The 27657-nt window shown below is 42.3% G+C and overlaps 1 protein-coding gene across 1 annotated transcript; it reads right to left on the bottom strand.

Moving 5' to 3' along the window:
* Positions 1-1735: 1735 nt before the first annotated feature.
* Positions 1736-27478, bottom strand: AP1S3 (adaptor related protein complex 1 subunit sigma 3). Its single transcript, XM_039486953.1, has 5 exons — positions 27346-27478; positions 6062-6240; positions 4440-4548; positions 3374-3511; positions 1736-2179 (listed from the first exon to the last, which is right to left on the bottom strand). Exons 1-5 carry the CDS (start codon positions 27346-27348, stop codon positions 2144-2146), a joined length of 465 nt encoding a protein of 154 aa, XP_039342887.1. The 5' UTR covers positions 27349-27478; the 3' UTR covers positions 1736-2143.
* Between the last annotated feature and the right edge of the window lie 179 nt (positions 27479-27657).

Genomic DNA, 27657 nt, shown 5'->3' with positions numbered 1-27657 from the left:
TGATCTCACTGAGACTGCTTGAGGAATAAAGTTCTAATCAATGTGAGTAAGGGTATCAGAAATGGCATAAAGTAAGTGAGAAGAAAGTAAACTAATAAATGATTACTTAAAGTCACTTAATAATCTGAATAGCCGGTATTTTAAAAGATCCAGTGTATACGGTATGAACTGATTTTAAAATACTGAATTTATTATTAAATTACTGCAGTTCAAACCACGATGAAATAATATGCAGTCACCCAGTTTCACGTAATTGAATGTTCAAACCAATGTTCTGAAGCTATTTAAAGCCTTCAGTGTTTTCACTTTTTCCATGGTATTGGAAGTATCACTTTGACATCAATATGGAGAAAACAGATGGCTAGAGTAATGAACAAGTGAGCAATATGATACTACCAACTGACTACTCAGAAGTTTGACTAACAAATTAGATAACAGACAGAAAAGAAGTGGGCTGGTAATTAACAAAGTTGGTGCTGTATGTCAAAGTATTTAGAAAACCAGTAAGATACAAATAGGCTCTTAAGGGAGTAGCAGTGAAATATTTAGAATAATAATTCAAGGAGTTTAATGATGAAAAAGGAACTGAAATATGGCTTTTACCATAGTGCCAAAAAGATTGGAAGTGAAGGAGAAAAAACCCCATACATTATTGGGGAAATCAAACCTGTACTTTTGGGTGACAAATACACAGAGATTAAAGAATTCCGAAATTTATATAGAAGATAATTTCATGATTTGGAAAGGGTCTAGAGAAGCATAATGTGATGAAATAGAGAAAAGAAAATTTAGTAACTAGGGAAAGGTCTTTTAACTTAGAAGCCTGTTAGAATGAAATAATCACTCAAGTGATGTGAGTCCAGTTAAATTACAGACAGGTCAAAGCACTCAAGGTCAACCCAAAGAGAAAAAAATACATCATTGGAAGGAAACTAAACAAGGTAACATGCTATTTTTTCCACTCTTCTGAAACACTTTATCAAAACATTATCATAAAGTTAGTCCAAATATTTGATTCTTCTCATCTCTGTCATTCTTGGTCTCTTCCATCTTTGTGTAGTCTGCAAAATTACAATGGGGTTTATTATAGTGTCCATTCTTATCAACATTAGGCCACTTGCAACTTTTAAGAAACAGGCTAATCTGTAGGTGTATGCCAACTTTGGATTGGCTAGTTTTCAGGGGACTGTGCTGGAGAGAAGTAGCCATTTCTGGACACTAAAAGGTATAGTAAAGTTGGGACTCAAGGGAGGAGTAAATTACACCAGACACCAACAGTCCTTCTTGCCAGGAATAATCTCTCCCTCTCAAAACCTGCCCTCCCAGTGGGGTCTATCAGTCAGTCTCTTTCTTCTTTGGTCCCGGATCTAACAAGGGGGAAGGTTGCACCGGAAGGTCAGGCTGGGGTGGGGAAAAAACATGGAAATAAGCCATCAGAACATAGCAGCAGAAAGGTCTCTAACAGCCATGTAGAGCCATGAAGGGTATAGAAGATCACAGAATCTGACAGACTAGGAACGTGGCCTTCTAGTACTAAGTGGAGGTGGTGTGCTTGGGGGGTGGAAGAGCTCCCATTTTATTGGGTAGAAGAGCCAGAGGTAGAAGGAAGATAGTACTCCTACTAGGAAGTGGCAGGAGAGGGTGAGCTGAAGAGATGCATATGCATTTTAAGTGTTAACACGTCTTCAAAGCAGACTCCAGAAAAAAAGAAAAGAAAAAAAAGAAAAACTCAGCTTTTAAGAAAAATTATTATTATTAGACCAGAATAATCATTACATTCAAAAAATATACTATTACAAAAGTATACTGATGCAATCAATGATGGACCAAAACTAGTATAAATATCTTTTGCAAATATTTTCTTAGACTGAAAAAGTTCATAGCTAAAAGCCATTGTATAAAAACTAGTTTTTAGTCTAGGAGGAGGATAGTGGCTAGATTAAGTGTAATAACAGTTTTAAGAAACTCCTATATAGAACAATATACATTATTGGGGCTGACCTTCATTTTGACTAATATACAAATCCCTTTAGTTATTGGTTTTTGGTATTTCTCAGAGGCTCTGGCACATAGAAAAGCAATTTCAACAAGTGAATTTTACAGATAGTAAGCAGCATCTCTGTCCCTCCAGGAGGTTTTAAAGTTAAAATGCAGGTTTGTTCATATATTCCTCCATTGTCTGAAAAAAAAAAAAAAAAAGCAAGTGAGGTGTTACAGATTGTAAAATACTATGAAATAGAGTAAGGACCTGAGCTGTTCCAATTGAACAGGGTTGGAATTTTTGATTGATTTCCATCAGATCCAGACCCTATGAACAAACACTAATCAATGAAATATCTACAATAATAATACTTTAAAACCCTAGTAGACTGAACATCTAACTTGCACGTGTAGTTGCTATATCTAGCTGGCCTTTTGTACGAGCCACTACTGCAAGCTGGTGGGCTCCCTCAACAGCCCAGGAAAGAACCTGTGCCTTGCCCATGCCTCCCTCAGGCCCGTGCTCCAGGGCAGAGAGTATTATTCAAACACAAAACAAAGCTTTTTCCTTTGATCAAAGCAGACAGCAGAGGCCTTTCCCCTTGCCTCTCACCCCCTTTAAACCCATTCTGAGTTATGCACAGGCTGCTCTTAACCCTCTCCAGCTGTTTCACCCTATCTGTTACCCGATCAGCATGTGCAAATACCAGTTTATACTGAAGAAACTGGCTGGAAAAAAGACTGCAAAGGGCCTATTCACATAGTGTCTTCCTAACTAGTTCTACCAGCCTCTCACTTTCTTCCACACTAATGATCATCCTGAAAATTTAATCATCCATAGCGTTTGCCAGTTCTTCCCATTCTCGGCTCACTAAAGTAATTTACAATGTAGAAAAATGAAGCTCATTCCTGCAGGTTTTTTAATAAAAGTCTCACACCTATTCCTCATAGGAACCATTACATGGTCTAGTTATGGACAAACTGGAGGTTACCAGCACATACTTGTGCTGATTTTGATATTACCATGTAGGTCATTTGTCAATTTATTAGTGAAACAATAAAAACAAAACAAAAAAACCCCGAACATTCAGGCCCTCTACCATGACTTGTTAAACGTCATTTAAAAATTATATAAAACAAATTATTAATGCAGTGTCTAATATCTAGCAACTGACGTGACTAATTAACAACCATTCTACTTGCAAAGGAGCCAGCAATAGCATATGAATAACTTAATACCATATCACAGGATGCCAGAGGATTGAACTAAGGGTATAAGATATTGCCACCTTTTGTAATTATATGGTTGTACCTCGTAGTACATGTTGGGATATCAAACACTACTCCTGTCAGACAAAAAAAACCTGTAGTGAGGTGTGTGCCTCTGTCTTACCTCTTGTAACATATCAGAATCTTCTATGGCTTTCACTGCTGATTTCTTTGATGTTTCCTGTATTTCTCCACCCATTATAAACTCATCAAGAATAAAATAAGCCTTTTCAAAATTAAAGATAATATCCAGCTCGCACACCTGATGAAGCAAAATACACATTTAGGCACAATATTATAGCATTATATGTATTAGCATTCCTAGAGCTTATTGACTGCCAAATCTATTCAGTGTATGCACTCTTGTGGCAGACAGTAAAGTATATAATAGAAATACTGAATATTAATTGATATCACAACTTTGGTATTAGTGAAATCATATTCTTCTCTGCATGAACAAAGACTAAGTAAGTATAAATAAATTTGTTTAAACACTTTTCGTTATAGAATACTTACTTCATGAAACAACTTTTAATAAGACATTCTCTGCCCCAAAAACATCTTACAGTATCTGACAGACCAAAAACAAAGACAACGGAAGACACAGCACAATGATTTATGTTAAGGGGGAGTCAGATAAATCAACTGCTCAAGAGACCATGGTAGAAAACATTCATAAAAGTGGATCTCCTGCAGTGCCCAATGCCTCCCATGGACCATCTCCATGTCCCCTAGCCCATATCACCCTCATTATGCCCACACACCCTGCTGATCTCTTGCCCTCATGCGGTGTTTCCTGTTGCTTGATATGAGCTAAAAAGAGTCAGGTCATTTTTGATAATTTAAAACAAAACAACAAACCCCCCGTCCCCTCCCCCCATTTTAAAATTCTTTTTCTAATTTTTCCCCAAAACTTTCTAGATATCTCCCTTGGGAAGAGATGTGGCATGTGAAACATCAGGATTGACTTCTCTTTGGGGTCGGGCATATTATGGGACATTAACTCCCTATAATAGCCTGGGCACTATTTTACTGTCATATCCACCTCATGCTGGATGTGTGGACATGGTACAACCAAGGCAGAGGGAAAGGTTGAGTAAGAGCAGCTACAGAGATTTTCACACCTGACTCTGTGACAAACAGCTAAAGGGCAAAAATTATCACAACTTAAGGAAGAAAAGGAAACTTACATTTCCAAAATACCTGTCCAGTAGTTCTACATAACGATGAACAACCTCTAGTGTCAGCAGCTCATTATCCTGGTCTTCTATTGCACAGCAAAAATATAAACTAGCATACCTACAAAAATAAAAATGGGTGAGTGCTTGGTAAAACCTGAAATAATAACTCAATCACAGAGATAATTTGGTTCATATCCCTGCTTATGCAAGTCTGTTCTCTACAGTAGGGCTACGTCTACACTAGCACTTACTGTGGTATAATTTACTTTGCTCAGGGGTGTGAAAAAGCCATCCCCTCTTAGCATCATAAAGTACACTGACCTAAGCACCAGTGTAAACAGCACTAGGTCAGCGTGAGAGCTTCTCCTGCCGACATAGCTACCGCTGCTCGTGGGACTGGAGTAGGTAAGCTGATGGGAGAGTTCTCTCCCACTGGCTTAGAGCAGTTACCACAGAGAGCTTATAGCGGTGCAGCTGCACCACCGGAACTCCACTGCTGTGAACTCTCTAGTGTAGCTGTAGCTTAACAGTTGAATTGATTTTCCTCTCTCAGCACCTTTATTTTAAAAGGAATATATTAACAACAGTAAATAATTATTCTTTTTGTAAAAAAGCTGAGTAGATTTGTTGAATATCTCCTCAGTGTTTAAACTTCAGGACTACATTTAAAAATAACAACTGGTAAGGGACAAAAATTTCCCCAAATGCTGCAGTAGCCCCTACTGTAGGTGTATTGGTTTAGATTGTAGAATAATTTGGTGCTTTAAAAAAATATATATGCATAGAAAGAACAAACATTTGGGCCACTATTCAGGCTACCAAATGATTAATAAGGTAATCTGTGCATATTTCAAGAAACAGATTACATGTAACTACTCATGCTGATCAATTCTTTCTACTGATTGGTAGCAGAGTTTTATATTTAGTTAATCTAGTTTCATGAATGGGAAGGAGGAATATCCACTTGAGCATTCTTCTCAGGATAGTGGCTGGAGCACCATTTCAGCAAAGCATCTAGACCCGTGTCAGTCTATCCCTTTTCAACAAAGCGCTTAAAAACATGCTTTATTTTAGTGTTTTGCTGAATAAGGGTGGACTTCTGTTTTAGGGCCTTCATTTCTCTCCTGTAACTATAAAGGCAGGGATAGCCTGTTATCACTCAGGCTCATATACCTGGGGAAGATACAAGTTCCAGAATGGTAAATATTTCAAAGATATGATTTGGCAGAAGGCTCCTCGATACAGTGTGTGTAACCTTGCAATACACTGACAAAGCACAACATGCTTTTCAGCATGATACCTTTAAATTAGCAAGATTAGCTAGGCGTAGCATCTTCTATAGTTTAAACTGTCAATCAATTCTTACTCCCATTTTTCTTCAGTGGTAAGCAATACCAGTATTTTTCTAATGGCAATTCACTGTGTCAATGTATGGAATGGGGAAAAGCAAGCTGATTTTGTTTAGAATCAACCTGCATTGTTCCTACTTTCAGGCTCTTACATACAGCATTTTCAAACCCTCATGACATCCATTGTTCCTCATGTGCTTCATCCTAGTAGCATTTACAAGATTAAGGTGTCTCTCTCTCTTTTTTTATATATATCTTTATTCTTATAAAAACTACTCACACCTTTTGTAAACTAGCTTTAGGTCTTTCCAGTCGACAAAACTGCTCATCTTTTGACTGCGAGCCAGAATAATCTGAACAATTTCCCGTGTGATCTTTTTCCTTTCTTTGTCAGGTAACGTTATGTACCACTTCTGAAGTCTTAATTTCCCTTGTCGGCTGAACAGCAGTATAAAGCGTATCTAGAGTAAACAAAGCAACATGATAATACCAGGTCACATGCAATTGTTTTTCCAGAAAGCAGCAATTCAACTGCCATTCTTTACTTTGTTACAAAGGAACATGGCAACTCACAAAGAATAATTCACCCATGTGCAGAGGGCCAACATAATGCCTATGGCACCTAAGCTCTCAAGAATTTCATTATTACCATACACATCTAATGTCAGCCCTAGTAAAACACATTCCTCACCTAAGCATATGAAAGAAACGAAGAGGCAATCAAATGCATGATTTTTATTTTATTCAGAGATTTTAAGGGCTAATCTAAGTATCTCTGAGAGTTTTGTGAATTATATAATGAAAGATACCTGGATATATATTAGAATATTTCAGATGTGCCAAGGCACTAATACAGTCCCACCCCTCTCCTAATTAGAAGGAGTGTTCTGATAATTGAGCCTACAAATTTACCCTAATTCTGAGCTCAACTGTAAAAAGTATGTAAAAATTCACAAGATGTCACAATAACCTTTAATAACAAATGTTGATGGGAAAAGATATGAAAGGGTGACAGACTAAAATTAATCTAAACAAAAAGGCTCACCGATACAACTCAAGGACTGTGTTACGATCATGCCTGGCAGACAAGAAAATGTGGGTCCAGAAATTAATGAACTAAAATTGGGGTGTCAGATATTAGCTCTAATTGGTGGACAAAATAATGAGGGACTGTGCTATTCCAACCATTCTTCTCTGTTTGGGTGCTTAAAGAAAGAGACTTCAGAGACGGGAGAAAGATGGAAGAAAAGATGGAGGCTATCGGCATGAGCTTCACCATCATGGCTGCCACCCCCAGCATTTCCTGGAACCCCAGGCCTTTGTCATCCAGGACACATTCCTCAATCTAAGGTCACCCCCAGCCATATTTCAAGTCCCTGCCCCAAAACATGCTGATGGCAGTGTTGTTCAAAGAAAAGGTTGCCAGATCCATTTTATTTTTAACCTAGGCAAAACAACCTATTTTCCCCTAACCTTATTCTCAGAAACAGCTGAATTGGTTTTGGCTAAAATTTACCAAAAAACCCAGAGCCTGAGGCAGGCATACTACATAGATAATTTCAGCCCAAATGGTTAAAGTTTGACAAAGTTATAAACAACTGAAAATAGGGTCTCCTAATGGGAAGTCTTGGGCAACCTTAACAGGTGGCACTACCAGCTCCACCCATAATGCGCGTGCGCACACACACGCACACACAATTCTGCCACCCTTACTCATGTTACGTAAGTCTCATTGATTTCAACGGGATTACTTATGAGTTTTACTCATTGTAAGGGAGGGCAGCAGAGTCAGATCTAAACTAGGGTTGTTGATTAATTGCAGTTAACTCACGCTATTAACTCAAAAAAATTAATCACGATTAAAAAAATTAATTGCGATTAATCACACTGTTAAACAACAGAATACCAATTATTCTACAGATGAGTCAGCCTCACCTCAGTCCCCGGAAAAATAATGGAGCAGATCCTCAAGGAATCAATTCTGAAGCACTCAGGGGGAGGAAAGTGATCAGGAACAGTCAGCATGGATTCACCATGGGCAAGTCATGCCTGACTAACCTAATTGCCTTCTACGACGAGATAACTGGCTCTCTGGATGAGGGGAAAGCCGTGGATGAGGGGAAAGTAGTGGACGTGTTATTCCTTGACTTTAGCAAAGCTTTTGATATGGTCTCCCACAGTATTCTTGCCATCAAGTTAAAGATGTATGGGCTGGATGAATGGACTATAAGGTGGATGGAAGGCTGGCTAGATCATCAGGCTCAGTGGGTAGTGATCAATGGCTTCATGTCTAATTGGCAGCCGGTATCAAGCGGAGTACCCCAAGCATTGGTCCTGGGGCAGGTTTTGTTCAAAATCTTCATTAATGATCTGGAGGATGGCATGGATTGCACCATCAGCAAGTTTGCAGATAACATTAAACTGGGAGGCATGGTAGATACGCTGGAAGGTAGGGATAGGATACAGAGGGACCTAGACAAATTAGAGGACTGAGCCAAAATAAATCTGATGAGGTTCAACAAGGACAAGTGCAGAGTCCTGCACTTAGGACGGAAGAATCCCATACACTGCTACAGACTAGGGACCGAGCAGCTAGGCAGCAGTTCTGCAGAAAAGGACCTAGAGGTTACAACGGACGAGAAGCTGGATATGAGTCAACAGTGTGCCCTTGTTGCAAGGAAGGCTAACTGCATTTTGGGCTGTATAAGTAGGAGCATTGCCAGCAGATCGAGGGCCGTGATCATTCCCCTCTATTCGGAATTGGTGAGGCCTCATCTGGAGTACTGTGTCCAGTTTTGGGCCACACACTACAAGAAGGAAGTGGAAAAACTGGAACGAGTCCAGTGAAGGGCAACAAAAATGATTAGAAGCACATGACTTATGAGGAGAGGCTGAGTGAACTGAAATTATTCAGTCAGCAGAAGAGAAGAATGAGGGGCAGGGGGATTTGATAGCTGCTTTCAACTACCTGAAAGGGGGTCCCAAAGAGAATGGATCTAGACTGTTCTCAGTGGTACCAGATGACAGAATGAGGAGTGACAGCCTCAAGTTGAAGTGGGGGAGGTTTAGGTTGGATATTAGGAAAAACTTTTTCACTAGGAGGGAGGTGAAGCACCGGAATGGGTTACCTAAGGAGGTGGTGGAATCTCCTTCCATAAGAGGTTTTTAAGGTCAGGCTTGACAAAGTCCTGGCTGGGATGATTTAGTTGGGGATTGGTCCTACTTCAAGCAGGGGGTTGGACTAGATGACCTCCTGAGGTCCCTTCCAACCCTGCAGCACCAGCGCTGTTCTCTTTATTCCTCTTGTCGAGGTGGAGTACAACCAGCGCTGTAGCTAGGGAGATACAGCGCTGTATGTGCCTTGCCAGTGTGGACGGAGAGTAAGTTACAGCGCTGTAACTCTCAAGTGTAGCCAAGCCCTAAGGATAGCTACAGCACTCGACCCAAGGTTTAAGAATCTGAAGTGCCTTGCAAAATCTGAGACAGACGAGGTGTGGAGCATGCTTTCAGATGTCTTAAAAGAGCAACACTCCGATGAGGAAACTACAGAACCCGAACCACCAAAAAAGAAAATCAATCTTCCACTGGTGGCATCTGACTCACATTGTAGGGATATTAAAGAAGGTTTATATTAAACATGGTTTATATGAGAAATGATTTATTGTTAATTCATACTTTATAACTTAAGGTTTATGTTAGAAGTAAATTTGTGATTCCCAACATTTAGCCTCTAACCTGCAAGCCACCAGCTGTGTCTGTGTGAAGCCTGCTCAAAGAAATACTTTGTATAAAACTTGTTAAACATTTTAATTAACTCTAAGTAAGCCAAAACTGTAGCTGTTATAGTGTATAGATAGAGACCCCCACCCTCTGTAAGTTTTCATCTCACTTTATCTTTGCTTGTTAAAAGACAGGGAGTCTCACATAAATTGGTAACACCCCAAAAAGTAAAAAGACAGTGAAATAGATGTGATTAAGATAGAGAATGTATGTGACTGAATGGTTAGGGAGTCACCAGCCTAAAGAATTGTGTGTCGGCTGAAGAAGGTGTCAAGTGGGATCAACCAGATGACCCCCGGAGGGCAAACTGGAATCCACCCACCACACCTCAAAGGAAGGAAAAACAAAACATCTAATAACATGGAGCCAGCCACCTGCTGATTGATTTAGCAACAGCAAAATGAAGCAACTCTCATGAACTGACATAGGAATAAATTCCTATAAAACTGGACTCTAAAGACTGAGGACTTTGAGTCTATGGTTCTGCTGCCAGCCTCTAGGAGCATCAGATGCATCTGACACAGACTCAGCTCCATCCTCATGACCGAGATACCTGGCCAGTAACTTGGCATGAGCAACATCTAGGCTGGTAACTATAACATCTATACAGAACCTGAATGAATGATTGTGTAAATGAATGTGTGTGTGTGTGTATAAGAAATAAGTAGTAAAACAACGTTGTTTACTGTTGTCTTTTGTTTTGTTATGGTATTTACAATAAATGTGGCATTTTTGCCTTATCCCTCTTAATAAGATCCTGCTGGTTTTTATTATATTGGTATAACAACATGATTAAAATGAACATGCGTCGGTCTGCACTGCTTTGGATAGTTATCAAGCAGAACCCTTCATCAGCATGGACGCATGTGCTTTGGAATGGTAGTTGAAGCCCAAAGGGACATATGAATCTTTAGAGCATCTGGCACGTAAATATCTTGCGATGCCAGCTACAACAGTGCCATGCGAATAGTGTTCTCACTTTCAGGTGACACTATAAACAAGATGTGGGCAGCATTATCTCCTGCAAATTGTAACCAAACATGTTTGTCTGAGTGACTGGCTGAAGTAGGACTGAGTGGACTTGTAGGTTCTAAAGTTTTCAGTTTTATTTTTGAATGCAGTTTTTTTTGTATATAATTCTACATTTGTAAGTTCAACCTTCATTATAAAGAGATTGCACTACAGTACTTGTATTAGGTGAACTGAAAAATACTATTTCTTTTGTTTTTTACAGTGCAAATATTTGTAATAAAAAATAAATATCAAGTGAGCACTGTACACTATGTATTCTGTGTTGTAAGTGAAATCAATATATTTGAAAATTTAGAAAATATCCTAAAATATTTAAATAAATGGTATTCTATTATTGCTTAATTGCGCAATTAATCTTTTTAATTGCTTGACAGCCCTAATCTAAACTATTAGTTTTAAAAAAAGACCACCAAGCACATATGCAAAAACTGGACTATGCCACCTTGGCTCAAATTAAGAACCATCATTCTCCCCCCTTGATAAAGTTTCATTTCCATGTAAAAAAGAAATTTGCCAGAACCAAATTCCTGGATCCAAACACCATTGAACTCTGTGGTTGTTCAAAATCCGGCCCTATTGCTGAATTCCATTAACTGTCTCATCTTTACTGAGAGAGTCAAATGGGTCCAGATTTGCTGGGACAGAACTCAGTAGCTGGAGGGAGAAGGCAGCTTTGCACCACCTCTGCATTCCCCCGACAATCGGCCAAGCCAGGAACCAACCTGGCCCTTGCATGGGTCAAGAGCACTTTTGGCCCATCTGCCCACAGCCCCAAGAGGCTATTCGGCCAGCTGAAGATTGATGAGGCAGAACAGTGCACAGCCCCTTGCTTTTCCCCCTCACAAGAATCCCTCACATGCCATGGGCTGGGAAGGGAGTTGTGCAAGAGCTGCTATGGTGGTTTTGCACTACTTGGGGATTCCTTCCATACAGGGAGAATCATGAAGAGGCTGAATTTGCTGGGTTTCTGACTCCTTTATACTGCAGGAGTGGATGCAAGAAGCAGGCTCTAGACAGGGACATCTCAGATATGAAATGCTCAGACTCCAGATCTAAATGCTGGGCCATGCCCTCTGCTGGTGTAAATCAGTGGAGCTCCACTGAAGTCAATGGGGCTACTCTGACATCAGCTGAAGATCCAGTAGGATGTGGCATGGACCCATGTCTCATATATGGACAATTTAAAACACATTAAAGGATTAAAGTTCAGGCTGCAGTTAAGATTCAGGATTAGAATTAAGGATTCTGCAAAGAAAGCCTTGCACTACAGTAAAACAGAAGTGCACCAGTGAAGCTTCTGAAAAAAAATCCACCCTGCTTCTAATCTCTCTGCAGCTGGGTTTTTAAACAAAATATTTATTCATAATTCAGAGCTACTTGGTGGCTAATAAAAGCCCAGGTTTATATATTACACATTTTGACATAATGAGGTTACAATAGTTATAAAGGCCACCTCCACAGAGATTCAGACACAGTGCTTACTGTACATAGAGTTGTCTGCTGACCCGAGGGTTGGCTGGGCTAAGGGTTATTTTGCTATCGGCACAGCAAGTTACCTCTGCAGCCTTTGTTAAGATGATTGTATTTTCAAAAGCACAGTGTTAATTCTCAGAGGATGAAGGCAACTGGTGCACTGGGTCAGCAAGTGAACAGCTTCAATAGAAGTAGTCCCACAACAAAAGAATTCCATAGCTTGCTGGTTGGAGCCCTCCCCTCAGAGGTGGGAGACCCCTGTTTAAATGCTCCCCCCTCCCTTCAGGGAAACTGACCCTGATCCCAGGTGAGCAGTCTAACCATTGGGCTGAAAGTTATGAAGTGGACACCAGGACCACCTCTTCCCTTCCCCCCCACTCCCCAAGCCTGATTCTGAATGGGACCCGATCCAATAGATAGCTTCTGAGCATACCTACCAGAAGTGGCATCTCACACTACATTACTGAACAAGCAAATCAACATGGGAAATGTTCACTATAGAACAGGAGTAGGCAACCTATGGCACAGGTGCCGAAGTCGGCATGCGAGCTGATTTTCAGTGGCACTCACACTGCCTGGGTCCTGACCACCAGTCCGGGGGGCTCTGCATTTTAATTTAATTTTAAATAAAGCTTCTTCAACATTTTGAAACCTTATTTACTTTACATACAACAATAGTTTAGTAATATATTGTAGACTTCTAGAAAGAGACCTTCTAAAAAGGTTAAAATGTATTACTGGCACACGAAACCTTTAGTTAGAGTGAATAAATGAAGACTCGGCACACCACTTCTGAAAGGTTGCCGATCCCTGCTATAGAATTAACTAGTCTGTAACATCTCAAAATGTGAAGACTTGTTTATATCAGACGTGAAGTGTTAAACAACCCTTTAAATTACCCACGTTCAATAACTGTATTTGAACTGCTTGCTAAAGCCCAGTGGACTAGTAAACCCACAAGACAGTTCACTCACTCATTTCACTCACACGTTCACTCACCAAACAAAGGGTAGGAAAAATGTTTGAAAGAAATGGAAGTGAACCTCTTTTGTCGGGTGCACTTACCCACTGATGTTTTCACAGGTCTGAGAGCTGTTTTCCTGCTGCACAGCCAGCAGCTTGAGCTCACATTTTGTTTTTGTGGTTGTGATGGGTTAGATCACAGAACCCCCCATGGGAGCTGCCACTGATGTGCCAAAACTATCTCCGTCCCTGCTTTCCCTGCCAGCTCGAGACCCCAGAACCCTGTTTTGTTAAGCCAGACACTGCCGTCTGCTCCAACACAGACCCAGGGTCTGAATTTCTTGCCCCAAAGCTGCAGACTTAACTGAAATCAGCTTACAGAAGTGTTCTTGTTTTTAACACTCAGATGCCCAACTCCCAATGGGGTCTAAAACCCAAAGAAATCCGTTTTACCCTATATAAAGCTTATATCGGGTAAAATCATTAATTGTCCAAGCCTCTGGCAGTAAGTTCAGAAGGAGGGTCTGATGGTGTCACCGGTAAGGCTTTATGGAAATATGCTTATGAATGTGTGTGTGTGTGTGCGCACGCGCTATATATATATAGAATATATTTTATGCTACATATGCCAGGTAACATATCTCTGTAAAGGTCATGATCTACTGAATCTATTAATCCTATTTGTATGCATGTATCATTTTTGTATTCGAAGTTATGAATATTGGCTGCATACTTGTTTGATTCTAAGTAGGCTGTAGTGAAGCAGTTGGTCAGCTTCTCAGTAACTGCCCAATCAAGAAACACTTAAGCCAATAATGAACTTGGAGACACCAATCCACATCTGGGCTTTCCCAGGAATGTGGCTTGGCTGGTAAGGAACTCAGTCAGCATGGACATGTGACTTGCCCAGGTGACTCCAAAACTCCCATTTTGTAGTTGGACTTTGCATAGGAGAGAGGAGGGGGTCTCCACCCACAAGAGAAAGTCTATTTAAGCCCAGGGGAGACCCCTCCATTTTGTCTTCAGCTGGCTAAAAAGAGAGCCTCTTAACCCCCAAAGGTACTTAAAAGAAACTGGAACAAAGGACAGTGACTGCAAGGAGTGTGAGTGCTTGCTTGACCCAGACTAAAAGGAGATTAGTCTGTAAAAGGAAGCATTCCGGAACTGGTGAGGATTTTATCTGTATTCAGTTGGATTAGACATAGACTGGCGTGTTTTATTTTATTTTACTTGGTAATTCACTTTGTTCTGTCTGTCGCTTCTTGGAACCACTTAAATCCTTTCTATATTTAATAAAAATCGCCTTTTACTTATTAATTAACTCAGAGTATGTATTAATACTAGGGGGACGCAAAGAGCTGTGCATATCCCGCTATAACACTGATCCAAGAGAGATGTGAACAAACTGAAGACCAGAAGAAAGCAACAAAAGTGATTAAAGGTCTAGAAAACATGACCTTTGAAAAAAGATTGAAAAAATTGGGTTTGTTTAGTCTGGAGAAGAGAAGGCTGAGGGAGGACATGACAACAGTCTTCAAGTTCTTACAAGGTTGTTGTAAAAAGGAGGGTGACAACTTGGTCTCCTAATTGCGGAGGACAGGACAAGAATTCATCAGGTTAAATTGCAGCAAGGGAGATCTAGGTTAGATATTAGGAAAAACTTCATAACTGTAAGGGTACCTATCTCATAGAACTGGAAGGGACCCCGAAAGGTCATTGAGTCCAGCCCCCTGCCTTCACTAGCAGGACCAAGTACTGATTTTTGCCTCAGATCCCTAAGTGGCCCCCTCAAGGATTGAACTCACAACCCTAGGTTTACCATAATTAAGCACTGGAACAAATTATCTAGGGAGGTTGTGGAATCTCCATCACTGTTAGGAGCAGGTTAGACAAACACCTGTCAGGAATGGCTTTTCAGTGCAGGGGACTGGATTAGATGACCTACTGAGGTCCCTTCTAGCCCTATAGTTCTATTATTGTGTGCATGCAGCATGTAATTGTATACACTAAACTAACTATTATTACTTTCAAAAGATTTACAGTGAGAGGATAGGTGAGAGTCTCTACATCTGTCCCCCTCCATTACAGTTTGCAGTAAAATAGTACACACTAAGCTCAAGCTTATTGCAAAGCTCTGGCCACTCCACTACTACTCCAAAAGAAGCAATTTTGAGGCTACGTCTATACTACCCGCCCGGGTCGGCGGGTAGCATTCGACTTCTCAGAGTTCGATATATCACGTCTCATCTAGACGCGATATATCGAACTCCGACCGCGCTCCCGTCGACTCCGGAACTCCACCACCGCAAACGGCGGTGGTGGAGTTGATGGGGGAGCCGCGGACTTTGATCCCGCGGCGTCTGGACGGGTGAGTAGTTCGAACTAAGGTACTTCGAGTTCAGCTACGCTATTCGCGTAGCTGAACTTGCGTACCTTAGTTCGACCCCCCGCCCCCAGTGTAGACCAGGCCTGAGAAAGCAGCAGACAATTATACTTAGAAGAGGAGAAATCATTTGTCTTTTCTCTTTCTAGTCCCTCTCATCCCTTTTCCTAGTCTCCAAATTTCACTCAATCTGGAGCATCCTCAGGGAAGCAAAGAGCAATATTACATCCACAAGAGCTCAATCCTACTTCCCAGAACCATAGACCCCAAACTACAACTGGCATTTATTACTTCACTGTTGGCTAGACACTGCTTCCTTCACTTCAGCTTTGCTCTTCTCAAAAGTATTGACACAATATAGCATGTTGCTCATCCTCACAAACGTGTTCATGAAAGCATACTGTAAAGGAATAGTTTGTTATACTGATGGACTTGGAAGTACTGAAGTGTCTAGACAAAACACTAATAGCCTATTTATGCACTCTTCTTTGAGAGTGAAAACATATTTGCTTTATCACTTTATTAATAAATTATTGACATTGCCATGTGTCAATCAGATCCATTTCATAACGTGTAGCAATAGATACGTTTATGGAGACCATCTAAATACAGGTTTAGAAAAAAAACTAAAAGGTCACACTTTGTATTATATATCTCACTGTTTGCAAATGTATCATCACTATATATATAAAATATATATTTTCATTCTAGTCCAAAGAAACCTAGAATTTATGTAATCATACAGTTCAAAATTAAGCTCTCAAAAACGCAAAATACCGAACAAAGATTGAAAGTTAAGCTTTAACTTCGCTCTCACGGTACTTTCATATATGGTCTTTCCATATATCTTTATAATTTATCTGTTGCCATTCAATATAACATATAATTAAGTACAAACCAGAATTTCTTATATAACCTGACTTGCAGGCAGTTGCAGTTCACAGTCTCAATGAAATTTACAAACCCAACCCTGGAGGAAGAAAATCATTCCAGTAGTTTTAAAACTATTGAATGTTTAAAAGTGGAATGGCCCAGAGTCTGACAATCCAAACATTCTCACAGTAAACTGGAAAAGATCAAAACATTTCTTTTCATTTTTTGAACTTGCTCAGTTTACAGATTATATAAGTAGCGTGTGGGTCCTTTACTGCTTTCTAAAGATACAAAAACCACATCTCACTTACCTCATTTTGGTTGTGGGGCTTTGGCATAATCTAGTGGCTCTGACTCACATGCCCTTGTTACCTTAATTGTTTCCTTCCCTCAACTGTGTCAGAATCAGCACTCTCTCCAGCTTCAGTTTGATTGATGGGTCACACCTGAAACTCTGGGTAAGGTTGCCAACTATCTAATCTCACAAACCCAGACACCCTTGCCCGGCCCCACCTCTTCTCCAAGGCCCTGCCCCACTCATTCCATCCTCCCTCCCTCTGTCACTCACTCTCCCCCACCCTCACTCACTTTCACTGGGCTGGGGTAGGGGTGTGGGAGGCGGTGAGGGCTCTGGCTGGGGGTGCAGGCTCTGGGATGGGCACGAGGGGTTCGGAGTGTGGGAGGGGGCTCCAGGCTCAGGTGCAGGAGGGAGTGTGAGGTGCAAGCTCTGGGAGGAAATTTGGGTGCTGGAGGGGACACAGAGGTTGGGGTATGGGAAGAGATGTGGGCTGCGGGAGGGAGCTCAGGGCTGGGGTAAGGGGTTGGAGTGCAGGAGGGGGCTCAGGGCTCGGGCCAGGCAGTGCTTATCTCAGGCAGCTCCCAGTCAGCAGCACAGCAGGTCTACTGCAGACTCCCTGCCTGCCCCGGCCCCTTGCCACTCCTAGAAGTGGCTGGCACATCCCTGCAGCCCCTGGGGGTGGGGGCTCCGCACGCTGCCCCCGCAGCTCCCATTGGCCGCAGTTCCCAGGAGCTGTGGAGTCAGTGCTCGGGGTAGAGGCAGCGCGTGGAGACCCCCTAAAATCTCCCAGTTTGGCTTCAGTAGCCTCCAGGAGACTCCCGGTGAAAATCAGGAGGGTTGGCAACCTTACCTCTGGGCTATTCAATGTCAAACATTTCTAACTCACAGAAAATTAGTCAAGTTGTTTTAAACTTGGAACGTTTTGTAGACCTCACAATGTTTCAAACCTAGCCACATTGGAATGTACTGTATGTTACTTTAAGCTTGCATTAAAAATTCCAGTCTATATTCTTTTATATGTGGAATTAAGGATCTAACAATTGACGAAGATATAAAATGAGAGAAAATATATCTAAAGACATAAGCACAAGGGGGCAGAGTTAAGGCTGAGCTTTACACCTGGACTGATTTTTCCTGACTTCTGAGAGCTTGCTTTTTCAAGCTTCTGGCCAAATCCTGCACACATCTAAAGCATGTAGTGCTTCCTACTGTGAGCAATTCCTCTGGGCTTGTGGGTTGGGGGGTCTAATGCTGCTGTGGGAGTAGAGCTGCTGATGTCAGAGATGCTTCTCCTCCAACCCCCATGCAACATACACATCCAGCACAGCACTGTTTCCAGAGGATGTCAGGCCAGCCACATAACATCTAGCAACACTGCTTCTTTTGCCTAGGGCTTTGCATGTGGGAAGAGAGCTCCATTATTATTGGCTATGAGGCAGAAGGTGGAACAGAGATGAGGCAACCAGTGGACTGAAAAAGGAAGCAAACTTCTCTTTCCTTCCTCTCCCTAGGTTCTTGCTGAGTTCTACCAACCTTGGCATTTTGTCAGGATTTTTTCTCAACCAGGTGGGTGTGATTCACTTCCTGATCTTGCTCTGCCATTTAATAGCATCATTCTAAACTCCTTATTTGGGCTTTAGGAAGAAGATTTACACATCCAACTTAAAAGCCTCACACATCCCACAAAGTTTTGAAAATGGTGAAAAGTTTCTGGAATTCATGGATATACATCCTTGCAAATTAGAAGGAAATTAAAAGATTGTATGCCTGGTGAAAGGAGAAATTGTGTTAACATAGACTGACTGATAGAACTTAATCATATATATTTTATTTATGAATGACAATTGTACCTTTGTACTGATGTTACAATAATTGGATGAGGTCACATACAACATGCTAATAAAGACATAATACAAATTCACATACTATAAAAGATTGTGGAAGAAATTGAGACACCTGTCATTGTTATGATATCTCACACACATTGCCAGAGCACTGAGAAAACAGACTGGCTGGCCACAGCTGGCTGAAACAAAATGACTTTGAGATGTAATTGCAGGGTGTTGTAGCTGTGTTGGTCCCAGGGTATGAAAAAGACAAGGTGGTTGAGGTAATATCTTTTACTGGACCCGCTTCCGTTGTTCACATGAGTTGGTCCAATAAAGAAAATATAACCGCACCCAACTTGCCTCTTTGAAATGTAAGGTTTTCATCTTGCTTAGCCAAATATTTCATTTAAACACAACTTGGAGTCAGGCTAGCTATCTTTTTGTACTGTTTCAGGTTAGCTGGGCTCATATTATGCTTAGCTTTTATTGTTTGTTATTTTCTATGCGCTAAATAAACATTGTCTTTACCAACAAGTAGGGCTGGTCAGAAAAGTTTTCAACTCACAATGATAAAAACTTATGATATAAAGGTTCCCCCCCCCAAATTCTCATTAATATTTTTGTCAGTAGGGATGATTTGCTTTTAGTCAAACACAAATACCCAGAAAAATAGCAAGAAATTACACTTTTTTCTCTCATAGATGTGATTTTTTTTCCTGTTGCTCCTAGGTTCAAACTCCCTAGTTCTTATACCAAGGAAAAATCTATGCCAAGAAGTTTAGTAACACAGGAAGACAGTATAATGCAGAATTGTCACTTTAATTATATTATTGGCTCTGATGCAGATGTCAACCCAATTTATTAGATGAGGCTTAATGACGTTGACACCATTTAACATTGAACCAGTTCGGAAAATATTCTGATCACAATGGCCTCAGATACATTTAAAAAAAAAAAACAACCATTACAAATTCTATACCACTTTACAGAGCCCACAACTTGGGCTAGAACTATTCTTCCAGGTTTTAAATCTCACTCTCTATCCTAGGACTGACATGCTATCGTCACGACTGTCTATGCCCTTTTTCAATCAAAACTGTACCAGGACAGGTTAGATGGGCCCAGTCCTCTTGACTGAATCCCACACCTCAGTTGATATTCTCTCTTAATTACCTTCTCCTGAACATACAGGTAGGTTCGCAATGTTCCTTTCTACAAGCAGCAAAGCTAGTCTCCTCCCTCCAGAGGGACGGTTGGGTTCAAAGCATTTCAGTAGAGAAGAGACAGGATTTGGTTGTAATGAATATAAAGAGGATTTTATTTTCAAATAGCTGGGCAAAGACAGTCCCTGGAAGTTCTCTCAGGCTCAAAGACTAACTAAACACAGCCTGCTCTGCCAAGTATCACGAGAATATTGCCTCATTCTTCTCCTGTCACTTATACCTGTATAATTCCACTGACTTCAATAGAGTTACTCCCAACCGAGTTACACTAGTGTAGGTGAGAGGAGAATTAGGCCTAAAGTCTCCCTGAACACTGGTCTGGACTAAGCAATCGTAGAATGTGTTCTGACTGAATTACAAGGGTTCAAATCCAATTAGCTAAAACAAGAGAGAGATATTTGTTGTACATCTGAGAACATGACGTTTAAGGGTGATAAATTTTAACCTCAGCACTTGAGAACCTACGTGAGTCTGGTGATGCTATTGATTATCTTAGGTTACATGAAGCAACAGCATTTAAGACATTCAGAACAATTAACTATCCCATTATACCCTTCTTTTCATTCAACTAGTTTTAATGGCAGTCTGATCCCAAGCTGGAGTCTTTCATGGAGAAGCTCATTGTCAGCACAAAATGGCATCTCTCTCTGCCCTCCTGATCTCTGAGGTCTGCTTTTGTAACTATTCGTACACTTCTGAAAACAGACACTGCTCGGTTACCATAGGTACAAGGAGATAAGCTAAGGGTGAGTGATGAAACAACAATCTGAAAGGGCCACAGATGATGAAGGAATGACTCAGCAGAAAAAGAGAGAGAAAAACCTCTTGGTCAGTCAGGCTTTTTCCTTAAGAAATTACATTTATACCAAGAACTTACTTTAAGTTGAGCAGAAAATTCCATATCTATAGGTTTGACTCAGTCCTATAACCTTCAGTGCAGAGTCCTAAACTCCAAGGCATTCTATACTCCCTACCCAACTGGCAGCTATTCTTATAGCTGTTTCTCTGAACACACGTGCAAGCGGAAGGGAAACTGATCTGAAATTAAGCCCATGTTCGTGGTGGCGGATAGTGCCCATGCACTCTGTCACAGCACATTTAAATGTCCCCACAACTTTTAGCACATCCAAGGTTATCTACATCAGCACAACCACAAAGGAAAGCCCTGCTATCTGGGAATTTAATCACAGCACCCTCCTCTGATTCTGACCTTGCAGGGAACCAAGCAATGGTCTTTGTTGTTGTGGGGATGTGAGGCACTTAAAAGCTATCAAGTTTCAATGACTTCTCACCCAGCTGATAGCATAATATTTTAGCCTGAGGAAATCAGTGTCTGGTGGAACAAGAATGTTCTGAGCCATCAGCAGCCTCATGAGTCATGACATGAGACTAACAGGGCAGGGTGTGCCTTTGTTCCCTTCTCCAGTTCACCCTCTGTCCTGAAACAAGTTTCAAAGTTCTTCATGTTAAAGGAGATATTTTCAATTTACATCTTACAGTTACATCATTAAAAGGCACAGGTACAGATTCAGATTGAACTAAATCAAATAACAGCCCAACTCACCTTCCATCTGCAGCACACTCTAATCTGACTCCCACTTTATTTTTTAGCTGCATTTTACAGATGAGAAACTGAGGCACAGAGAGACTAGTGACACTGGAAGTGTGGGGTAGATCAGAGATTCAAACCTGGTCCTCCAGGCTAGCACCAAAACCACTAGAATATCCTTCCTCAACTTTGGAGTTTGGTTCCTTATCCATACACAACCTCTTGGTCTGTCAGGACCTGGAGGAGTTAATTTTAGGCAAAACACAAGGCTTATCTCTTGGGCAGTGCTTTTGGGGAGTGGCTGGGTTGAGAAGGAGAGTAGACAAACAAGGATGGTTAGCTAGAGTCAGTCATACTCCACAACAGCTCCAATTAATAGTTCTGAGAGTTGACAATGGCTGAAATATAATACAAAAGGAAAGTGCTTTTCTAGGGCTTAGAATGGACAACTGAACACTAGTTAAGTGCTTAAGATATTTTCCTTGGAATGTTTGTTATGGAGAACTTCTGTATTATTTTTATGGAAAATATGCATGACTCAGTTGTCCCCACTCACATTTGTATTACCATCAAGTCAGATTGAGGGTCTAATGACAGGGGAATCAGAGAAGTGTGCTGGGCATGCAGTCATGTCTGGGATGGTTAAGAATGAAATACAAGAACTGTCAACATGTGAATAGAGCTACCTTGGAGATTCAAAGGACAGCAAGGACCAGACCATTCACTTTTAAGACTGCTGGGCCAAAGGGAGTTTTCACAACCGCCCTCCCCAGCCTGGGCCTCAGGGGAGGTGGGGTGTGAGCTAGAGATGTAAAATTTGAACCTGTAAGCATTAGTCTTACTGGTTAACCCACCTTAACCGGTAAACCCCGGGCTGGCCAGCTGACCCCAGAAGCTCCATGCCGGCCATAGCAGCCCCTCTCCCTTTAGTCGGTTAACCGTTTAAACAATACAATTTCAATCATTTAAACGGTTAACTTTTTAAACTATATTTATATCCCTAGTGTGAGCTGCTCACATTAATTCAGCATGACTGCAGTTTGAAACGAGGCACTGAGCACTAAGCATGCTGCTGCCCAATGCAGTGAGAAGTTTGAATCGAGGGGTAAGAGAAGCAGATTGTGTTGCCAGCATGCAAGCTTTGCTTTTCCACTCTAACCAAAGGAGCCTACACACCAAGGGTCGGCAACCTTTCAGAAGTGGTGTGCCGAGTCTTCATTTATTCACTCTAATTTAAGGTTTCACGTGCCAGTAATACATTTTAACATTTTTAGAAGGTCTCTTTCTCTAAGTCTATAATATATAACTATTGTTGTATGTAAAGTAAATAAGGTTTTTAAAATGTTTAAGAAGCTTCTTTTAAAATTAAATTAAAATGTAGAGCCCTCCCGACTGGTGGCCAGGACCCGGGCAGTGTGAGTGCCGCTGAAAATCAGCTTGCATGCCACTTTCGTCACGCGTGCCATAGGTTCCCTACCCCTGCTATACACTGTATTCCAGTTGACTAAAACATGCTGTCTTATTTTGAAGAGGCTGTCCTGTCACTGAAAACATCTACAAGTGCTCCCAAGAGGGTAAGTCTCTGACATAGGTCTAAACTCATTAGGACCTGCTGGAGGACCCATGGTGAGAAACAGAAGTGCTGAAGCCAAGGACTCAGTCTTGGGTTAGCAGGGACTGCTGAGTTCCACTTTGCAAAAAGTAGAGTCCCTGGGCTTAGCACTAAAAGGTGTCCACTGCCAGAGGGCAGTGACTAAAGGCCAGAGGCAGAGGATACCCTTTGGAACCATGACAGTACAGCAGTTAACTAAAGGCAGGAACAGTTAAATTCTTGACATGGGCAGAAGCTGCACAGGTGTGGTAAAAGAAGAGTTATTGTGCTCACATGTTCAATAAGAGTTCAATTCAGTTTGTTTACCTGCTGCGTCGGCAAGTTCGGCTAATCACAGCTCCCACTGGCTGTGGCTAGCACATCCCTCTGCCCGCTCTGCTACCCGTAGCCCGCATTGGCCTGGGACGGCAAACCGCGGCCAGTGGGAGCCGCTATCGGCCGAACCTGCTGACTCCGCAGGTAAACAAACTGGCCTGGCCCGAGCCGTGTGCCAGAGGTCATGGACCCCTGTTCTAAAATGTGCAGAAAATAGGCTCCTACCTCCCCCATACATATTCCCAATGCTCAAGCTGATCTTGAAGGAGAAATCCATTAATTTTTTCACTTTCCAAAAATGTCACTCATGGAGCTGCACAAAACATGGCAGCTGGATTTTCACTCAGACCTATGTGGGCCTTATTTCAAAATATGACCCAAACTACTGATGCAGCTACAGTTCCACACCTGATAAGTCAATTGTTCCTTTTCTCCAGGCCTAAGAAGTAGATTATGGTATCCTGGATCCAGATTTCCCCTATTATCTTATCAGACTTTTTGTTCGACCGGAATGATTTCCCAATCCTGAAAAGGTGAACTGGTTATTTTTTTGTGTGTCTGCATAGTCTCAACTGGGACACTTTAGGGAGTTAAATGTACTCTTTTTAAAAAGCCTTTCCCTTGATGAGAAGTAATAGTTGGGCAGAAAAGAGTGACCTTCCACTAGAGTAACAATTGTCTTGCTAAGATGTGATCTACAGATTGAGAACATACTATAGTTAAGTGCATAAGAACAGCTTTTGTGACTAAAATAATTTTTATTGCTTACGTACTTTTCCTCCATAAATGTCAAAGCATGTAACAAAGGTGGATAACCAATATTATCCCCATTTTAAACAGGGAGAGGCTGAGGCATAGACAGTTCAAATGACTTGCCCAAAATTATACAGTGAGATGGTTAGAGCTTTAAAGAGAACTCTAGTTACTTGACTTCAAATCCAGTGCCAGATTCACTATATAATGCTGCCTGAGGAAGGGGGTATAAACAAACACACACATTTGCCTTACAAGTTTAATCCTGTGAAAAACTGATATGATGGACAGTCTTCAAAATGTCAATAATCGGCACTACTGTAGGCAATGTTTCCTTATCCCATGCCTAATCGGCCACAATAAATGTGTTGGACAGAAAGCATTTGTGAAGTCCTTAGATCAGGGAGACTCTGGAATCAACTTTCCATGTTGGTCAGGCAAAGCCCAAGTTTGTTGACCTTCAACGTAAAGTACAAGCTCTATTTATTTACTCAAGCTTTACTTACACTTACGGGAATGATTGAGTCAGATGAACTCAGGCGGTGATCGGAACATAATACATTGTGGGGATAGGTGGGAAGAGAGAGAAGGGAATTATTTTCATTGACATATACACTTCATTATTTATACTCTACACACACCCAGCAGTGTGATGATGAGCACATCTTTATAAAGGCACTCAATGAAACAGACATTTGTAAATTTGGTTCTGATTGGATCGGTGTATGTACTGTACTTTACCTTTCAGACCACAGCCAAAATCCAAACACCAACCTCCAATGAAAGATGGTTTTGTTGTTTCTGTTCAGTTCCAGTGGTCAATTCGTATTACAAATCCACACAACATGCAAACTGTGCAAGATAGAAGTTCAGGGAACACCCAGAAAGAAGCCCAGCATGATGACTTAACCAGTTAACAAGAGTACTAACCAAGTTACAGGCACCATAGACAAGTTCTGGCCTGAGAACCTACACCTGCAATGGGAAAAATATCTGGCCATGAGTGCAAGGATATCACTCACTACCTTTCATGAAGAAAAAAACAAAATTCCTTGGAAAGCACACATTAACCTTGACAGGCCTCCATGTGATGCTCCTACAGTTAGCATAGAGACCAGCTGCAGTGAAAGTACTTACCTCTCATATTATCTCTTCATGACCCTTCAGAATGGATGGCTGCTGCCCCTACCCAGTGCCCTTTCAAGCTAAAAGATGGGATAGCAGCCACCTAGCTTCACTTGAAGATCCTGAGAAGGGAGCATCCTGAAATCTAGCCCATGTTTTGCAGGGAAAAGGCAAATCTTGTGGACTCATCAAGTGAATGTCTCCCAGAACACACGTGAACCACAGCCAGAACCTACCTGGCTCATTCTGCTCTAGTGACACTTGTTCTGCCTTAAGGGTACACTTGGTGTTTCTGATTCTTGTCACTTTGTTGTGAGTCTCACACTTGGTGTTTTTCTTACAACCCCAGCTTCCACAGTTATATGAAAATCTGAGGAGTGTACCCTCCTGGTTGCCCACATTTCCAAGCTTTGCCATACAATCTAATGATTCAAAAGCCAGAGGCAAATAAAAAGAACCCAAAATTTATCTTTTAAAAATCTCATGATTTGGGAGGAGAGGGACCGGGGGGTGTGTGTGATTTATTCGTTTAAAACACTTGGCGGTAGCAATACTGAACACTGTTGATGTATAAAATTTGATTTCTTTAAATGCACATTTTTCCTGTATCTAAAAACAGCTCAGATTATTAAAACTGGAATTTTGAACATCTGAATTACCTTTTTTTCCCATTTCTCTCAGTGTGGAGACTGAAAATAAGTGTACGGCTATACTTAAATACTACAGTGGCACAGCTGCACCACTACACTACAGTGTAGACATTAGCTACACCAATGGGAGGTGTTCTTCCCTTGGCATACGTAATCCACCTCCCCAAGAAGCAGTAGTTAGGCCAAGGAAGAATTTTTCCATCGATCTAGAGCTCTCTATACTGGGGGTTAGCTTAGCTTAATTACACCACTCAGCATTGTGGATTTTTCACATCCCCAAGTGATGTAGCTAAGCCAATTTGATTTTCTAGTATAGAGGAGGCCTAGTCAATTTCACTTTTGTTCAGTATCTGGTTCACTTTCAGGGCCTTATACACTAATTAGTACCTATGCTGAATGTTTGCACTGTGGAGACTGTTAGCGAATGATTGTTTAAAAACCTGCTTCCACGGGATTGTTTTTAGTTGAAGAGCCATGCAAACATTTGTTTGTCTTAGGTTTTCACAATATTTATCTCTGTGGTCAAATTTGAATGAGAGTGTCTTAGGCCATGACTACACAACAACATTTTACTTCAGTGGGCACAGAACAGCTTAGAAAATTGAGGCCTTAGGTTTGGCCTACACACAAACTTGCTCTGGTTTAGTTAAACCAGTTTAGACCCTCATGTGTACACATGCATTTCAATTTAGTTTAAACTGGTTCCTAATCAACTTAAGCTAAACTATAATAACCCTAATTTAAACCAAAGTAAGTGTGTCCATATAGCCTCTTGCATCTATTGAACCAAGTCAGTTTAAAATGAGCCCTAAAGTGAAACCAATGGAACTCTGCCTGTAGAGCAGCCCTTAGAAGGGATGTTGTAGCTGTTGTAAGCCTATAACACGCAAAAGCATATGTAGCCACAAACTGAGAGGCAAAGAAAGACAGTACCATTGCCTGTCTGCTCAAAAGCACATGATCCACAGAATACCAAGAAACAGAAGTAGAGGTCACAGAAATATGATGTTCTCTACCATGTTAGATGTCACGCACTGCAGGAACTGTGCTGCAGGAGTGGATGATGTGAGTTAGGCTCTGATCACTGGGGCAGAGTACAAGAGGGGAAGCAGACGTCACCCACCTATGGGTCTAGGGCATAAAAGGGGTCATTTGCCCAGGGCCCATCTGTGAGGGCCCCCAGAGTGGCGCTGCGAGCCGGTGCACAAGGTGGCTGTGCTGCTCAGGACCATGTTTCAGGGAGTGGTGGTGTGACCCAGGGGCCAAACTCGAGCAGCACTGCCAGGCCGTGGGCCTGCTGGACGTGCCCGGTTTGGGGCCCAGCACCGCCCACTGCTGAGCGCCCCAGGCAGGATCTCGCCAGCCAGCCCCCGCTCTGGGGTCATGGGGGAGGAGGGCAGCCTCTGTTTCAGATTTTGTCCCAGCCCGGACTGAACAGTGGCAGGAGGTTCCCAGGGCCGTGTGGCCCAAACCCAGCCTGGGGAAGGGGCGGGGGGCTCATTGCCGCGCCCCGCCCAGCCCCAGCCAGCTCCCCCCTGCCAGGCTGAGCGGGGGACGGTGCCTGGGCCAGCTCCCGTCCCGGGCTGACACGACAGGGAGCCAGTCAGGCAGGCGCCGGAGTCGCCCCAGCCCTGCCGGCCGGGGAAAGTTCCCGCGCGGCCGCGGCTCGCTGCCTGGCGGCCCCCCTCAAACCGCGCCCCCCACTCACCATGGTCACTGCTCCGGGCGGCTCGCCCCGGCTGCCCCCTCAGTGCCAGGTGCGCGCCCCGCCGCCCATCCTGCCTTCCCACAATGCCCGAAACTGAAAGCGACTCCGCCCCGCCTTCACCTGCGCCAGGGAGGGGCCGGGCACCTGGCGCCGGAACAGCCCGTCGGCGGGCCCCGCCCAGCGCCCAGCCCCGCAGCCGGTCCGTGCGCTGCGCGGGCTGGCGAAAAAGGGATTTCCAGAGCAGCTGGGGAGGGGCGCTCCTGGGGCTCGGGCACTGAGCGCCGCTCTCCCTGGAGTCACTCCGGGCCCGAC

The sequence above is a fragment of the Mauremys reevesii genome, linkage group 9 (genome assembly GCF_016161935.1).
Source record: "Mauremys reevesii isolate NIE-2019 linkage group 9, ASM1616193v1, whole genome shotgun sequence".
NCBI lineage: Eukaryota > Metazoa > Chordata > Testudines > Geoemydidae > Mauremys > Mauremys reevesii.
The sequence above is the reverse complement of the archived record's forward strand: the minus strand, read 5'-3'. Positions and strand labels throughout refer to the sequence as shown.

Bases quoted from the DNA above. Each gene is read 5' to 3' on its own strand.
- AP1S3 (XM_039486953.1), bottom strand. The intron at 4,549-6,061 runs GTGTGAGTAGTT...TTATTTTTGTAG, and splicing joins CTAAAGCTAGTTTACAAAAG to GTATGCTAGTTTATATTTTT. The intron at 3,512-4,439 runs GTAAGTTTCCTT...TTGCTTCATCAG, and splicing joins TGGACAGGTATTTTGGAAAT to GTGTGCGAGCTGGATATTAT.